Genomic DNA, 17,316 nt, shown 5'->3' with positions numbered 1-17,316 from the left:
CGTCGCATTTGGAGGCGTTGCAATAGGCCTAGTGCAACGACTTTTAGGACCTATTGCAACGGCTTGATGAACCGTTGTACTAGACCAATCTTTTAGGCAACGGTTATGCCAGTCATTGGTTTCATGTAGATTACGCGACGGTTAGGCTATCGCAACGCCAATTAGCAAAAGCCATTGCAACGCCTATATATTGTATTATATATTATATTATAATATATATATATATATATATATATATATATATATATATATATATATTACAAGATTAAAAGTTGCTCCAAAAGCTCAAGATAGTTGTCATGTATTTAAAATTTTCAAACTAATGAATATATAAGAGTACTACAATCCGATGACTAAATTGTTACTAATATAAACAAAATGTATTACATCAAACCAAACTAAATAATTGTTTAGCATGCCACAAAATATTTCTAGCGTATACATATCCTAAATTCCTTCTAAATACTACCTAAAAGCACCATATTGCAATATATAGCTAGCAAGATCCCGCCACCAATAGCGTATATACTAAAACATCTATGTTTGATCTCCATCATTGGCTCATTGTTCACCTAATAATTGAAACACGGTAAATAGTTAGAAAACACTAAATTTATTGCCTTAAATTGGAAATGGAGTTGACATAACAATAAAAAAGTCACGGAGTAAGACTTCAGATATATAGAAGAAACTAGTGGAAAATAGATTAAGGTTAGTTAAAATTGAGTCCATTATAATGGTCTAATTACATTAAAAATAAAGTTGTATACTTGTAGTTGTACTGCTCGACTGTCTGCTGTCCAAGACATATCTAAGGAAGCCAACAACCACTCTTGTATGACAATTACACCACCCTCATCTAATTGGTATCATTCTTTGCAGCTTATGCTTGTTCAGTTGATTTCTTTTTTCTGATAATGTTGTGATAAAATTTGTTTCCTTTGCAACCAAAATCATCTGAATCTTGTCGTTGTCAACAATGTTCCATTATTCTTCAATATCCGTGATGGACCTTATATGCCTACTCTACGTCTCCTCCATCAATGTAAGCTTAAATTTGGAAATTAGTTCCACTTATTTATGCTTTCACCTTATAATTCATGGTTGTGATCTAGGTAAAATGTTACCGCTATGTTACTATTTTCGAGTCCGTCAAAAATAACTTCTGACAGTCTCTTAGGTCTTATCTCTAGTGAGGTTTACCACTGCTTTTATCCAACCTTATTGTCATATATATGTCATTGCAGTGCACAGTTTCAACTGAGCTTAATCTCTCTCTTTGAACTTTTTCTTTCTGTTTCAAGGGTTGTTCTGCAAATTTTACGGCTTGATTAATTGGTGTGAGTCGTAGGAATCAGACAAACCAGACCAACCAACTCTAGTCACCACTGTCCACAAACATGGATTTAATCATTTATAGAATTCTGAAGTAAATTTCATCAACTAATGTTAATTCAGAAATTTCATAGAGAGCTTGCATGTCAAAAGTAAGATGGAAGTACCTATTGCTTAAGATTCTGATAACCAGACAGTAAATCCTGCATAAAGATGTTGCCATTTGTCCGCTCGTCCAGCAGTACCATGCTTGCAACAACAGCTCGAACATGGCTGAGACACAAGAAGTCATATGAAATGGCTGATTCTCACATACATAAACCAAATCATGTCTTGCTTATGCTAGAAGATTACCTATTTAGACTCTCTAAAACTGCTTCCTTTGCTTCTGCCACATCATTTCAGTGTTTAGACTTCGAAATAGATACTTAGCAACTGTCAAATTTTGCTCGAGTGTTAATCAGGTCAAATAATTTCTCATCCTCAAGCTTACAGATTTTACACTAGACTTCATTCTATTTGTTGTAATCTCGTTTCCTATTAGACTAAATATATATATTGAGAAGCGAGGGTTCAAAGATGTTAAAGGCATAGAAATTGAAGAACTCATTGGCACTAAAATTCCCATAACAATTGAAATTGAAAACGTACCTTTTGAAGCTCGACTGATAATCCGAATTTCGCCTCTTTGCTTGGGTTTTCTTGAATAATTTCACATACCTGCTGCATTGAAGACATGAATTTTGCAGATATTTGCCACCTTAAAAGAGCAACCTTTTTGTGCAAAGAGCATGTGTGAAATCACACTTTTGCCAAACACCGCATTATTAATGAACTCAATATATGAGCATAACAAAATACAGACTAATACACATTAACACATCACAATAACTTTTCTATGTTCAAAGTGTCTAATTGAAAAAAAAACTACTTCCTTTGTCACACTATAAATTGCACGCCCATAGATTCCCAAATTGTTTTTCAACTTCCTCTTTTACTCTACAAGCCTTCTCTCCCCAGCATATCAACCCTTTTTTTTTCCATCCCCAACTTTTTCTTACTTTTTCCAGCTCTCTCTACCCACTAGCAAATAGCTATTCAATTCTATTATTATTACCATTCTTTCATAATTTATATAAAACACATACCACATCTTATGTCCCACCTACATTGACCCTAAATAATTGTGTCAACTCAAACCATATTGTGAAGAACATTTTGAGAAGGAAATATAATTATTCAGATAAACAACAGACGAAGGGATCCAATTCAAAATTCAATCAATCCAATATTGTCAATCATAACATGCTTTTCCCAGTCACTTGATCATCTTAGTAGATTAGCTCCTTGATCAAACGCTTTGCTCTTATTGATATTTGACACATTAGTACAACTTAGAGCTAGAATCGCCTTCCTTTGTGAACCAAACTTCTAACTTTTAAGACTTCCTTTCCAAACCAATATGAAATTCTCTTATTCATTAGGATCAATCTTCATTTAATAGCTAGAAGCTGTTAAAATGTGGGCTTCATTGCTTATTGTCACTCTTTAGTTTAATTTACAGTCGTAATTTGTACAAGCTAGATTAATGCTTCTTCATTGCTTTTGTCTCTCTCTCTCTCTGTGCTCTTTTCTTCATTGCTTCTCTCTCTCTGCTCTTTTCTTCATTTCTTTTCTCTCTCTCTCTCTCTCTTCCTCCTCTTTTCTAGTTCTTCCGCTCAAATTATAACCCTGCTTTTTCTTCTTGCCAAATTCCTTTCCTATTACCTTCCTATTCTTTTTGTCTCCCCCTTCTACATCAACATGTCTTCCACCAAGTTCTAGAAAGTCCCCAAGACTGGGAAAAAGAAAGACACAGGGTTTTGTATAATGAGACACTTCAGGATCAAGAAGCCTCAAAAGTGTATCATTGCATATTCCCTCATTCAAATAATAAGGATTCTTCATCAGTCTGTCTACATATATAACATATTCCCATATATCAGAGTATTTTTTTTCTCACGACCAAAGCAATAATTATGAAATAATACTTAACCATTATCTACTTCCAGAGATTCTTCTTGGTCATAAGCTTGTGTAGAAAATTTCGTGTATTTCTATTTAACCTAATTAGCATCAGCATCCCACCACTGCAACAAATCTGCCTTCTTATGATTAAATGATTCAAGAATTGTTTAATAAATCAACCACTATCTAATTACTGATCATCATAAACTCAACCAAGGCACTAACAGACCCTAAGTTATACCAGCAGACATGCCAGTGACATACTTTGTCAAGTCCCAAGGACTTGCAGAAAACTGCAAGAGTCTGGCATCAAATAAGATATATTTGAGGCTGAACCAAGGACAGATACAATTAGAATCACCTTACGTCCACGTTCACATGTACGCACAGTCATGCGTACAGATACAACCAACAAAGTATTCAACAGGGAGAGAAGAAAGCAGCATTCATTCAGCTGCATAAACTCACCTGCTCACATTCTTTCCTAGAGAAGCAGTAAACTATTCCAGATTCATTATTAGGATATGATCCCCTTATAAATTCAGCAATTTCATCAACCACCAACTTTCCAGTTGATGATTTCTCTCTCACCTGTGCAAAGGAAGGCATAAACAAGCATTAGGAGCTGGAGCTCTAGCACAGAAAGGCAGAGTAAGAAGAATTAGCACTCGCAAGTCGCATGTCACTAACCATATAAAACAAATTCGGCCTGTTCACGCTACTAACAAATTTTACACATTTTGGTATATGCAACATCTCCATCAAATCAAGTTGAACTTTCTTTGTAGCAGTTGCCTGAAAGTCTAAGCAAAAGGATTCTGGAAGAATTTCGAAATAATATTGAAAGAAATCATGAACATACCTTTTCCTCTTCATGAAATCTAAATTCTTCATCTTCCTTTGTTTTGCAGATACTCGTGAATTTAGGAATTCATGAACATACCTTTTGAATTGTAATATTAAGAATCTCGTGAATTCCTAAATTCCTCTTCCTATTAGTAGATAATCACAATTCTCATACCTTGAGCAGTTGAAAGATTTGGGAAATTGGAAAATTTTCAAGTAGATATTCTTAGGGTTTCTTAGTACTTCGATCAGTTACAGTGTGAATGGTTTTTTTTCCTTGTTTTACGAAAATTTAAGGTATTAAATTAGAAGTCTTTTTTTGTAAAGGTTTTGAAATTTCGTGAAAAAAAAAGAGAGGGAAAGATCATTGTTACCAGAAATAATGTCTTATGCGACAACCTTTAATTATCTTGACGTATAATTCCATCTAATGCAACGACAATAAGCAAGTCGTTGCGATAGATATACCTAATGCAACGGTCATTATCAAGTCGTTGCAGTAGCTCAATCCATGAATCTAAATTGACATGGACCATTGCAATAGATGCTCCTACTGCAACGGTGTAAAAAACAATCGTCGCATTAGTTAATTTTAGCCATTGCCTTTGATTAAAAATAAAGTAGTGTTTAATTATTTTTTTTAACCAAAGTTTTGGGGGTGTTATATTAACAAGTTAGTTACAACTAACTTTCATTCTCTTAATTTGTTAGTCCTAGCTCAACTTTAGCTCTTTATTGCTATTTTCAGAACCAATGAGAATATTTCAAATTAATCTTTCTGTCACTAAATCTCTCTAAACTCCTCTCTTTCTCTCTTACATTTGTCTGAGTTCTATGAAGTCTGAATACCACTTTTAGAATATGTCATGGTATCAGAGCAATTTGCTCATTGAAAAACTTCCATATTGTTTAGACAACATTGATTCGAATATTCTGAAATCTGGAAATTCGTCCCAAAATATATTCTACTCATTTAAAGGTGTGTTTTGTATGAATTTGTCATAAAATTTTCTCTAAAATTCTGATTGATTGTGATTCTTTAATTATTTTTTTTTGCGATTTTGATCATCATACATCTTCGTATCTTTGATTTTGATTGACTCGTCATTTTTGTCTGCTTCTAGTTTCATTCTTCTTGAATTTTCTGCTTTTGATTCCTTTTGCTCTTCAATCATGATTTAAATCAAGCGTTCTTATCTTCATCTTATAATTCTCATTGATTCTTCCTTCTGAATTTCTTCATTACTCATTAATCATGCGTTATGTTTAAACAATCAACTAGAGATATTTTGTTGGATCTTGAGGAGAGATATGGCTATACTTCCTTAGCACAAAGATCATATGCTTACAACATAAAATAGCAGATGCTGCTCAAGGCACTCAATCTGTATTAGAGTTTTTCATAAAACTCAAATCTATATGGGATGCTATAGATGAAGCACATCCTTTGCCCTACTGCACTTGCAACAAGTGTTCTTGTAACCTCACAAAAAGGTTTCATGAGAGACACACTAGGAGAAAATGGTTATTTAGTTTATGATGAAACTATCTGAGTAGTTTGCTACTATTAGAGGAAACTTATTGATGATGAATCATCTTCCTAAGGTCATTGAAGCCTAGGGGATGTTTGCTCAAGAGGAGAAATATAAAGAGCTTTTTCACTATTCTTCTCAAACTGAATCATTAGCTTTTATGGCTGATAAGAAGGGATACGTTGACTATACTAAGCCGAAGTTCAACTCAACCAGCTTCAGGAAATCTCAGGAGGAGGATCAAAGGCAGTCAAACCTGGATCTAAGTACTATTGTACTTGGTGGTCAAAGTATTGATCGTTGCTTTAAAATACATGGCTATCCAGCCAATTTTAAAAGCTTCAAAGACAAGAAAGTAGTTGCACTTTCTTCTTCTAAAGATGTCGATATGGAGACGGATGAACCTACATATATCACCTACTTTGTCTATGGGGCAGTATAATCAGCTCTTACGTCTTCTTTAGTCTCAAGAACAAAACACTAAAGATGATTCTCACATTGGATATGCTATGATGGCAGGTAATTATTGCTTGCTCTCTTGCTTTGAAACTTCTTGGTTGATTGATAGTGGTGCCACTAACCATATTTGATCATACAAATTAAATATTACAATTTCTGGAGTTAAACACATTGGCACAGTCCAGATCAATGATGATATCACTCTCTATAATGTTCTACATGTTCCACAGTTTAAGTTCAAACTCATTTTAGTGCATAGGCTACGTGTTGGATTTGAATTGTGACATACACTTTGCTCATGACAAGTGTTTTATATCATGTCACAGAGGGAAGCAGATTTAACTTGGTAAAGTCAAGGCTAGGTTGTATAATGTGGTTGATCAGAGGTTTTTGGTTCTATGTCTACTACTACTTCACATACTTGTAATAAATTATGCCTCACTGCTGTTGATGATGCAAAATTGTGGCATCTTAAATAAGGACACTTACCCATCAAACAGTTGAAACTCATAAATCCTTCTTACAATGTTATGTCTTATGTAAAGGATATCATATGTCAGGTTTATCCTCAGGCTAAAACAAACCAAACTTTGCTTCCTTATTAGTTCAATAAAGACTACAAGCCCCCTTTTGAATTTCTTCACATAGATGTTAAGGGCCCTTATGCTGTGACGACACCTTCAGGATGTACACAATTCTTGACTATTGTAGATGATTTCAGCGGATTCACTTGGGTACATTTCTTGAAACATAAAAATGATGTTGTAAATGTGATGCATAATTTCTTGAAAATGGTTCAAACTCAATTCAATGTTGTTGTCAAGTGTGTTAGGTGTGATAATGATGGTGAACTGTGTGAAGGAGACATGAAAATTTTGTACAATAGCCATGGCATTCTCACCTAAACTAGATGTAGTGATACACCACAATAAAATGGTGTTATTGAAAGAAAACACAAACACATCCTAGAGACTGATAGGGGATCTTTATATTCAATTCAATCTAAAGTTCCAAATAAGTTTTGGGGATATTTTGTCATGTGTGTTGTCTATCTCATTAACAAAATGCCTCTTAAGCCTATCAATTATACAACCCCCCATTTTAGACTGTTTGGTAAAAAACCTTCCCTAAATCATTTGAAAACCTTTGGTTGTTTGTGTTATGTTTACATTTCTAGAATAATAAGATCTAAACTTGATGACAGGGCTCGGTCTTGTGTATTTCTTGGCTAATCTAATAGCTAAAAAGGTTATAGAGTTTTTGACCTTGCAACTCATAAACAAACTGTTACTAGAAATGTTCAATTTCATGAATCTCATTTCCCTTATCACCTTTCTCCTTCTATATACAAAACTGCCATTTATCTTCCTACCTCTCATTCTTTCTTTCATGATACTTCTACTGATTCTTTTCATCCTGTATGGTTTTTCTCAACCATGATCAATCACTTTCTTTAGCTGATACACCATCTTCCAACTCACCTCCTCCTACTTCTACTCCTTCACATCCTTCAACTGATTATGTTGTAGACATCAGTTCCATCGCTGCTCCACCTCATCTACGTGTTCTTAGGAAATGTTCCAGACCTCACAAACTCCCATCTTATCATAATGATTACAAATGCAACATTGTTGCTCTATCATCTAAGCTCACACAACATTGGTGCAATCTTGTCTCTTTTTATTCCTTTCCTACAACACATAAAGCTTTCATTTCTACCACATGTGACATCAAAGAACCTGTTAAATTTGGGTTGAAACTATGCAACTTGAACTACATATCCTAACCATACATGCGAATAAATTTGCTTAGTGGTAAAAAACCTATTGGTTCCAAGTGAGTCTTTAAGGTTAAAATAAAAGCTACTAGTGAACTTGAAATGAGTAAAGCTAGGTTAGTAGGTTAGTAGCCGAAGGTTTTAACCAAAACATGGCATTGATCAGTGGCGGATCCAGAAATTTTCTAATGGTGGTGCACTATCAATTACCATTCACTAAACAAAAATATTTTTTGATAAAAAATACTCCAAACTAAATTTCAATCGAAAAGAAAATAAATATATAGCCAATAATTATACAAAATACAACCCAATAGTACTAGAAAAACCAAATATCCAATTATGAGGGGAATTGTGAGGGGAATTTTGATAAGAATTTTTAGGAGCATTTTGAATTGAATTGTGTGATGGAGAGGAATGTTGTTTGCTTGCTAGTTGAGGAGACAAAATTTTTCATTTTGTGTCGAATGTGGAGGAGAATTTGGAGTTTGATTTTTCTTAGTGAAGAAACTAGCAATATTTTGCGTTTTGTTTCGAGTACGTTTTCTCTTCATATCAAATCTGAAAATCAAGTAACAATTGAACTAAATGAAGATGTATCTCACCAAATGAAACATGTGCCAATTTGCCGTAGAGCATAAACTATAATCAACAAAATCAACATTAACAATGATAACACTCAATTCAAATATAATGTCATTTCAATTTTCAAACACCAATAACACTCAAATCAAAATACAACAATAAAATCAACATTTATACAATTCTAAATGATATAATTTGATATATAAACAACCATAACAAGTGAAATTGCAATTTATTTTCTAATTCTCATAAAATTCATAAATCCTAATCTATAAACTAAAACAAGAAATCAAGAAAAATTGAGAATATTAAGATGTACGGTGTACCTCCGAGGCTCAGAGACTCCGACCATCGTCTAGAACAAGAAATCAACCACCGTCGTACACCAATACCGACCGATTCTGTAGGTCGGCGAGTCACTTCGCCACTGTATATGAAGCAGAACCACGCAACAACTTACAGCCCCGAGACTCCGAGGCACTTCGACCGATTTCTCTTTAAGTTCGCGCGTCGACACCGCCGGTGAGGCCAGAATCCGGATGACGGGAGGAAGAAGGGACTGAGATTTTATGAGAGAGAAAGGGAGAACTGAGGTTTGAGAATAGTTGAGATGTGGGAAAATAACCGTGACATTTTCGTGCGTAAGAAAAGTAATTTTTTATTTTTTTTATTGTTGGTGCACGTGCACCATGGTGGTGGTAGCTAAATCCGCCACTGGCATTGATTATGACGAGACCTTCAGCCCTGTTGTTAAGATGAATATTGTGAGAAGTTTGAGTGTAGTTGTTGTAAGTAAGAACTAGCCATTGTTTCAATTGGATGTAAAAAATGCATTCTTTACATGCTGATTTAAAGGAGGAGGTCTACATGAAAGTTACTGAAGGTATGTCTAATCTACATCACAAGATTTGTAAACTGAGAAAATCTCTCTATGGTCTGAAGCAAGCTTCTAAACAGTGGCATGAGAAGCTTGCTTAGTCCTTAAATGATCTAGGCTTTCATAAATCTCCCTATGATCACAATCTCTTCATAAAGCAAGCTGGAGTTGATATTTGTATGTCAGCTGTTTTTGTTGATGACATAATTGTTACTGGTACAAGCTCATATGATATTGATAAATTGAAGAGCCATTTACATCAACAATTCAGCATCATAGACCTAGGAAAATTAAACTATTTCCTTGGTATTTTAGGTGGGTTATACCTCAGCAATCATACTTCTCAGTCACAACAAATTCACAAAAGAATTGTTGTCTTCCTGTCATATTTATCTCACTAGAAAAGCCTTTACACCCTTGCCACTCAATCTTAAACTACAAGCCGATGTTGGTAATTTGTTATCTAAAACTAAGACATATAGATCACTTTTGGGAAAGTTAAATTTTCTCACAACCACCAAGCTAGATTTAGCATATGTTGTACGATCTCTCAGTCAATTTATGCATGCCCTTAGAACTTCTCATCCATCAACTCTAGAACATACTTTGAGATATGTATATCACACAGCAGGTCAATGCATTCTATTAAAAGCTTCTGATGAATTATGCTTACAAAGCATTCTCATACTCTAACTAGGCCTCCTGCCCTGATTCAAGGAAGTCCATCACTGGTTATGTTTTGTTGCTTGTAGGAAGTCAAAAAAAACAAAGCATTGTTTCCAAGTCTTCCTTTGAAGCAGAACATAGAGCTATGGCTCCTGCAGCTTCAGAGGTTACTTGGACTGTTAGGCTCTTAGAAGAATTGGGAGTGAAAGGTCTCAAACTTGTGGTTCTACATTGTGACAACCAATCTGCCCTACACATTGCCAGAAATTCAATTTTTCATGATAGAACAAAGCATAGAGATTGATTGCCAGTTCACTATAGAAAAGGTTCTTGAAGGTCTTATTCAACAAACTTATCTTCCTACAAAGCAACAATTGATAGATGTTTTCACTAAGTTTTTGCCAACTTCTCAGTTTAATTCTTTACTTTTCAAGTTGGTAATGCTAATTCAGCCATCTCCCAACTTGAGGGGGGCATTGGAGAATAGTTCTATTGTAAATAATAGTTAGTTTAGGCTGTTAACAAGTTAGTTACAACTAACTTTCATTCTGTTAGTTTGTTAGTTTTAGCTTAGCTTTAGCTCTCCAGTATAACTGCACTTTATCCTTGTTATTTTCTGAACCAATGAGAATAATTCAAATTGATCTTTCTCTCACTAAATCTCTCTAAACTTCTTTCTTTCTCTCTTACATTTCTCTGAGTTCTATGAAGTCTGAATACTAGATTTTAGAATTTGTCAATAATTGGTTTACATTCATCTATGCCAAGTGCCACAAAAACCAATATGCATTTTACCCCCTCTTATAACATACAACCCATGGATCAATCCACGTAAAACTACATTACCTCGTTAACATTGTGTAGTCATTTAGCACTTCAATAGCAGCGGTTATATCCTTTGGATCACCTTTGTGTTGAAGACATTGTTAAACATCTGGAAAAATAATTTATGGCATACTATACACATTGTATCCAAAGGGTTAGAAGGATTAATGAATATTTTTCTAAAAACTAATTGCACTCTTTAATTTGTAATTTTTTAATTATGTTGGATTAAGGATGTTATTTTCAAAAAATGTTCGACATACCATTTTAAACACGAGCGCATAATTTTGATGATTTTTCTGTTCCTACACACTGGCTCATAATACCGGGTAAAATGTTGGTAGTATAACTGCAGCTGTACACAGCAGAAGATACAGGAACCCTGGCACACACCATATATATACTTCATTCCTATAGCATACAAACAAGTGGATTTATACAGCATACACAGGTAATAACAACACTATCTATAGGATGCTTTTTGTTACAACTTTCATACCCTATTGCTTTTTATACCGCAAAAATAACATAGCAGGAAACAGAATATTAGTTGAAAACGAGAGACTAAACCTACAGCCATCACCTCAACCTTGTTAGGTGGGAGCATCGATTTCATATTTTTTATATACATACCGACTTCTATTGCTATATTCTTGACTCAAATTAAGTAACTCAACCCGACTTCATGTATTCATATGCAGTGTGCACATTCTCTGCTTCTACCCTGAATTTGTATCTGCATATGCAGGTTGCTATGTATTTACAAGTGAAGTATTGATCCAAACTAGCTGAAACCGTCATCATCACGTTCACAGTGATGAGATCAATCTCCAGATGAAGTGCATAAACGGTGTTTGTGCAATTAGTTATGATATTTGTATCACATGAGAAGGCTGTTCCAAATCTAGATGCTCGTCTTCTTCGTCGGAAGAAGTTTCCGGTACACTAGAGGTTTCCTGTACATAAAGATATGGGATTAAAATAAGTATTACTATATTAGAAACTCATAATATCAAAACAACAAAGAAGTCTCAGTCAAGGAATGATTACACACATCCTGGTAACTTTGTCGTCGTAATCCAGTGACCGCCATCATGGTGACATAGACAAGCAGTAAAATTCCTGATACTCGTATCGCTGCTAGCTGAAACAGAGCAAAATCAGAATTAAGGCACGTTGTTCATTCATGAAATACTCTTATCAATTTGGCCATATAAACAAGAAATGGGAGCGCTTTTGACCGTTCATGGAGTGAAGTTACACACACATATATATATATATATACTTACGATGAATAGGGAAAGAACAAACTCATTGTCACCACCAACCATGAATGGCAGTGTATGCCGTAAAATCAGGAGGCCAAGGAACTGTATCAAGTAAAACCATAAAGAGATCGATGTCAGGGGAAAGGTGGATACAATTTAACTTATTGAATATGGCAAAAAGTGACTAGGGAATCGTTCATACAATTACTGCTACTGTAAAACGGAATAAGATACTTCTTGAAGAAGGCTCCTCTATGTCAGAATTCAGAAGAGCATGATCAGTAGCAACTTCTTGCATCAACTGTGACTCAACTAAATCTCTCCTGCTTATCTGCCAACTTCTCCTGAGGGAACCACCCATATAATTACATGTTAGTCAATGTGAACGGATGTGCACTTAGGTGGAACTCAAGTCCACGTCATCCTTAGTCACTTTGATCGAATGTGAGTTTATGCAGAACTCAAGTCCACATCATCAAAACCGAAAAATTACCTGAGATTGATTGGAATGCGCCCATATCGAAATAGAGGTGGGGGAGCTGAATAACCTGGTCTGAATGGCTACATTTAAAACAAACTTCCCAGATTTCAGTTTTAATTTCAGAAAGGAGTTGAAGTTCCAACTTCCAAGAGATGACTACACAAAGTGTGATAAAAAAAAAAGCCAGAAGAAATCCAACCTGGTGGCATATTTCACACATGGTGTCACCTTTTTCGTTGCACCACCTCTGTACACATCTGCGATGAGCATACTGCAAGCATTATAAAAATTCTTCAGCATACATCTATATTACAAGAAATATTAATCACACTCAATTAAACTAACAAACACAATCCTATTTCCTACTGCTTATCCACTTTCCATGTCATATAGAAGTATATTAATAAAATTTTCCTAAAAGTCCATTACCTCTCTATGTACGGCTCTGATAGTGTTTTTGGATGAGAGAATTGGGAGCGAAGGGGAGTGAAGGGACAGAGTGATCTGATATGTCCTACATTTTGAGAAGGCATGGCGAATAAGGGAATGAGTTGGAAGGATTATGTATATATGTTTGGAAAGAATCGGAAGGAAAAGGAAGCACACTTCTTGGGTCCGTCCATCTCTTTCCCTTCCCAAATATGTAAAACTATATTGGTTCATTTCAGTTCGCTACTTTCACCAATGAGCCAACAGAGAATACTGCACACACACAGGATCAGCCTCCATGGGAATCCAATTTTCCAGAATTAGAGATGTTTTATAGTCTCATGCATCACAAACACACAGTAAAAGAAATATGGATTATAAACTTCTACAACAATATGTTATTGAACATTCAAAAGGAATGAAGTTCTCCATTTTAGAAGATACAGTATTAAAGAGCATATGCATAATTGAACAGCATAATAAAAACATAGCTACTCCACATGATTGATCTTATGTTATACTAGAAAATTCATTGTCAAAGTAAGACAAGCGAACCTTCAAGCTGCCGCAACAAGAACAAGGGGTCTCCAAATTAGAATCAAAATCCTCGTCCTGGCATATCCTACACTCTACCAATTTCCTAGGAGATGATAGACAATCGTCATTATCTTCATTAGGCATAGACGGCTCGAAATTTTCGCCATTTTCTACCTCCTTTGTTGCTTGATTTCTGCTCTCAATCGCGGCATGTATAGTCGATTCTGTAAGCAACCGATTTACCAGTAAAGCTAAATGATCACCCATCTTTCACGTTTCAGTGAGTTTTACTTTTACAACAGCTGAACCAGAGATGAATTATTACTCCTGAATTGCAAACCCAACTTATCATTATTGTTATTCAAATTATATAGTAGCACTACACTGATACTAAGGATTATAATCAAAAACAACAAAGTAGACAAAAAAAAGAAAAAGAAATAACAAACGAACAATAAAACAGAAACCCAGTATGTTTTTCTCCAAACTACAAAGACTATCTAGCAAATATCATAACAACAGAATTAATTTTGGCAAACAAAAGTTCTTTTTTAGGAATTAGGAAAAAAAAGATGTAATAAACTAATAACAGAAACTACAGATGTAGCGGGAAAAAGCTAACTTTTGGAACTGAATGACAGTTTATGAAAAGAAAAAAGATCAAGGAAAAAAGCTAAAAGTTGCAGAATTAAAAGTTATTCACCTTTGAGAAAGGTTGATGATTAACCAAAAATTAGAGAAATTCGCGAATAACCAATTGATATTGATTATAAAAATGTAAAAAGGAGGGAACAAAACAGGAAAAAGGCGGCAGACTGACGAACCCAGATGACAGAAATTGTAAAAGGGAGAAAAATAGGATAAGTTAAGGAAAGAGGAAGAAACTTACAAGATTCGGATAAATTGAAGAAAAGTATCTATGAAAGTCTTAATTTGAAGAGTATATTATGAAGCAAGAGATTGATTGAGTAAGGAGATTTGACAAAGGAATAGAATTGCTACGCAAAATACCATATCCTTACTGCAAAGCAATATTGTTCTGTTTTTTTGCCTTCTTCTCTGACTCTCACGTCTATATTTAAAGCTTTGGGGATATTTTTCTAGGAAGATTAGATGAAAATTACATGGACTTTTGATGATAGGAATTTCTTCGTTTCTTTTACTTTTGATTTGACTTTTATATTATTCACAAACTCTATGTATGATTTATCTTTAGTAACTTCTATTTAAGTAAAATATATTTATATGAGATATTATTAGATTTTTATTAATATGTATCTTTCATATATCTATTTTATAAATTTTATGATTATTAGTAATTAAAAATATTAATGAAAGTTATCAATTAACAAGTTTTAAAATTAAATTGTTGCAAGTAGAAGAGATAAGTATTATTGAAATATCCCGTCAAAAAAAAAGTATTATTGGAATATAGAACTTAAGAAATAGAATTAATGTCGATAAAAGAATAGAAATCAAATTTGTAACAATTCGTATATATTAATTAATAATTTAATATATTTTCGCCCTTATGTTTTAAATGAAAGATATGATATCTAACGCAACTCAACACGCTTCTTCAATCGTTAATATCTTTGTTTGCACATATAAAAAAATATAAAAAAGTTATAATTTGATAGTATGCATCTAGCCTAAATCTAACAACATTCCACCTAACTATATTTTTTCTTTATATAATAACGATAAATTGGAGTCAAAATTGATTAATAAATAATATCATTTTATCTAATATTTTATTTAAAAGAAACTAAAGAAGTATATATTCAATCAAGTTATTAACAGAAATACTATTAATTTGTTGGGTTTGAAATCAAAGAAATGGAATGGGACACAAGGAAAAAAGGGTTGAGATTCTCACGGTGAAACCAAGCACGACTGCACGAGTCATCCACGACTCTCATCCACGATGACCAATCTTCTTCCTTTTAGGATTTTTATAATAATTTAACTATTTTGTTAGTGGGGTTAACCGTCATTGATTTTGGGATTTTGTTAAGATATGCACACGTGTAAGTCAGTTATGGTTTGGTTTTGGCGTTGCATAATGTCATTTTCCCGCCAAGGAGTTGAGAATTAGGTCTAGTGTGGCCAACTCCACTTCCTAACGAGTCATGAAGTCGGTAGAAGAAATTTTGATGGGTTATCAACTAAGTTATCTAGTATCGACATCTCAATCGAATCAAGGTTTTGCTCATCCAGTAATACCAATCCCGGAAATCATTCATGTTTTTTTTTCTTTGGTTGACCAAATACTCTAGAAAGATTATGATATTATATAATAGAGAGGTAATCCCATAAATTTATGAATTTTATAACGGATAATTTCATAAAACTACTTTTTTATAATTAACTTTTTTCAGAAAACTACTTTTTAAAAATTTTCTTTCAAAAAAACTACCTTATATAACAAATTTCTTTCAATATACTATCATTTTACCATTAATGGCGTTAAATCACAAATTGAATCGCCAATTAATTACTTTTTTTTTCTTTCCCGGCCCTCTCATTTCTTTACTCTTTTCTCGCTACTCCACTAGCAGCAACACCTACGTCGATTGTCATTTGTAGATAAAAAATGCGCACACTTGAAGGAAGATTCGAACACGGGCTAGTTGTTGACTTGTAAAATTGTAAGGTAATGTGGCACGGTCGTTGTGCCAAGTTGTGTTTTGTGATATATGTAGCAGCTAGCACAATTTATCTTATTTAATTAAGAGGGGACAGGCCCTACTGACCCCTCTTATAATCCGCCACTGTTACCAGGGTCCTGATAGTGGTCTTAATTTAGCTAACTAGTTCAGTTCTGGTTCAAATCAAACAGTTCACTTGAATTCAGTTTAGTTAAATCTGTTAGTTTTTCTAGCTTAATTGATTCAGTTTAAACTTTTTTGGTTCCAGTTTCAATCCATACAGTTAATTAAATTTTTTAAGTTTAGTTCAGTTCAGTTTACAATTGTCTTTTGGTTTGACTCGTACATTTTTGATTTAAACAATTGATTATTTACTTATTACTATCGGTTAAATAGTTAATTTCAGTTCGAATTTAGTTAGTTTCAGTTTCTTAAATAAAACTGCAACAACTAGGGTGGAAGTTGATATCGGTTATGCCATATGCATGTTTTTATCTCTTCATGTTCCGGGTCAACGACTTACCCCTTACAAAAAAAATTGAACCCAGTTGGACTTTTGTTATATCGGTTGAACATGTCAGAACCAACGATACTATAAATATTCAAGAAATGGTCTATATTTGTCTACAAAAGCGCATTTGAAAGTTGTTAACTTTATCGTGAAATTATTTTATCAAATGTTCGATAGTATATTTGGCTGATATTTAAAGTTTTTAATTTCGCATTCTTCATTATAGAATGTCTAGTCATTGTTCATTTGTATGTTGATTATAATTATGTTAGTGATACTAAATGTACATATGTATGATAACTTTGTAATGTTACTCTATAACGTTATGTTTTATTATAGTTTTTCAATGTGTATATTGACTTGTAACTATAAACGATGAATTGATAATAATTGACGGTGATCAAGGTGGTGATGGTTTATAATGGTGAATGATCATAGTTAGTGAGGATGATGATGATTAAAGTCAATAAACATAAGCGAACACGAGTATAATGTGACAAAAATCAGTTTAGGTGGGTAATCATTAGGCT

The 17,316-nt window shown here is 33.9% G+C and overlaps 2 protein-coding genes across 6 annotated transcripts; both read right to left on the bottom strand.

Moving 5' to 3' along the window:
• Nucleotides 1-302: 302 nt before the first annotated feature.
• LOC125499090 (ATP-dependent DNA helicase Q-like 2) lies at nt 303-4,496 on the bottom strand. Of its 4 annotated transcripts, none has more exons than XM_048647540.2 (5): nt 4,033-4,488; nt 3,811-3,933; nt 1,987-2,058; nt 1,503-1,608; nt 303-572 (listed from the first exon to the last, which is right to left on the bottom strand). In XM_048647540.2, exons 1-4 carry the CDS (start codon nt 4,234-4,236, stop codon nt 1,510-1,512), a joined length of 498 nt encoding a protein of 165 aa, XP_048503497.1. In that variant the 5' UTR covers nt 4,237-4,488; the 3' UTR covers nt 303-572; nt 1,503-1,509. The 4 variants fall into 4 exon arrangements, with proteins under 4 accessions (XP_048503497.1, XP_048503498.1, XP_048503499.1 ...); XM_048647541.2 differs by having other exon boundaries at nt 1,987-2,055; nt 4,033-4,481; XM_048647542.2 differs by lacking the exons at nt 303-572; nt 1,503-1,608 and adding an exon at nt 1,616-1,770 and having other exon boundaries at nt 4,033-4,496.
• A 6,785-nt stretch (nt 4,497-11,281) lies between these two features.
• Nucleotides 11,282-14,701, bottom strand: LOC104896612 (hypothetical protein). Of its 2 annotated transcripts, none has more exons than XM_010683379.4 (8): nt 14,514-14,701; nt 13,643-13,951; nt 12,858-12,929; nt 12,671-12,738; nt 12,380-12,521; nt 12,199-12,279; nt 11,964-12,053; nt 11,282-11,865 (listed from the first exon to the last, which is right to left on the bottom strand). In XM_010683379.4, exons 2-8 carry the CDS (start codon nt 13,889-13,891, stop codon nt 11,776-11,778), a joined length of 792 nt encoding a protein of 263 aa, XP_010681681.2. In that variant the 5' UTR covers nt 13,892-13,951; nt 14,514-14,701; the 3' UTR covers nt 11,282-11,775. The 2 variants fall into 2 exon arrangements, with proteins under 2 accessions (XP_010681681.2, XP_010681682.2); XM_010683380.4 differs by lacking the exon at nt 14,514-14,701 and adding an exon at nt 14,328-14,485.
• Nucleotides 14,702-17,316: the final 2,615 nt, after the last annotated feature.

The sequence above is a fragment of the Beta vulgaris genome, chromosome 6, assembly GCF_026745355.1.
Source record: "Beta vulgaris subsp. vulgaris cultivar EL10 chromosome 6, EL10.2, whole genome shotgun sequence".
NCBI classification, from domain to species: domain Eukaryota; kingdom Viridiplantae; phylum Streptophyta; class Magnoliopsida; order Caryophyllales; family Amaranthaceae; genus Beta; species Beta vulgaris.
Note: the sequence above shows the minus strand (reverse complement) of the source record. Positions and strands in the feature narration are given on the sequence as shown.

Excerpts from the sequence above, each read along its gene's own strand:
- LOC125499090 (XM_048647540.2), bottom strand. The coding sequence starts at position 4,236 with ATGAAGAATTTAGATTTCATGAAGAGGAAAAGGTATGTTCATGATTTC. Across the intron at positions 2,059-3,810 it reads CTAGGAAAGAATGTGAGCAG|CAGGTATGTGAAATTATTCA; the intron begins GTGAGTTTATGC and ends TCTTCAATGCAG. Across the intron at positions 1,609-1,986 it reads TATCAGTCGAGCTTCAAAAG|CCATGTTCGAGCTGTTGTTG; the intron begins GTACGTTTTCAA and ends CTTGTGTCTCAG.
- LOC104896612 (XM_010683379.4), bottom strand. The coding sequence starts at position 13,891 with ATGGGTGATCATTTAGCTTTACTGGTAAATCGGTTGCTTACAGAATCG. Across the intron at positions 12,280-12,379 it reads GTTTTACAGTAGCAGTAATT|TTCCTTGGCCTCCTGATTTT; the intron begins GTATGAACGATT and ends TACTTGATACAG. Across the intron at positions 11,866-11,963 it reads GACGACAAAGTTACCAGGAT|GAAACCTCTAGTGTACCGGA; the intron begins GTGTGTAATCAT and ends CTTTATGTACAG.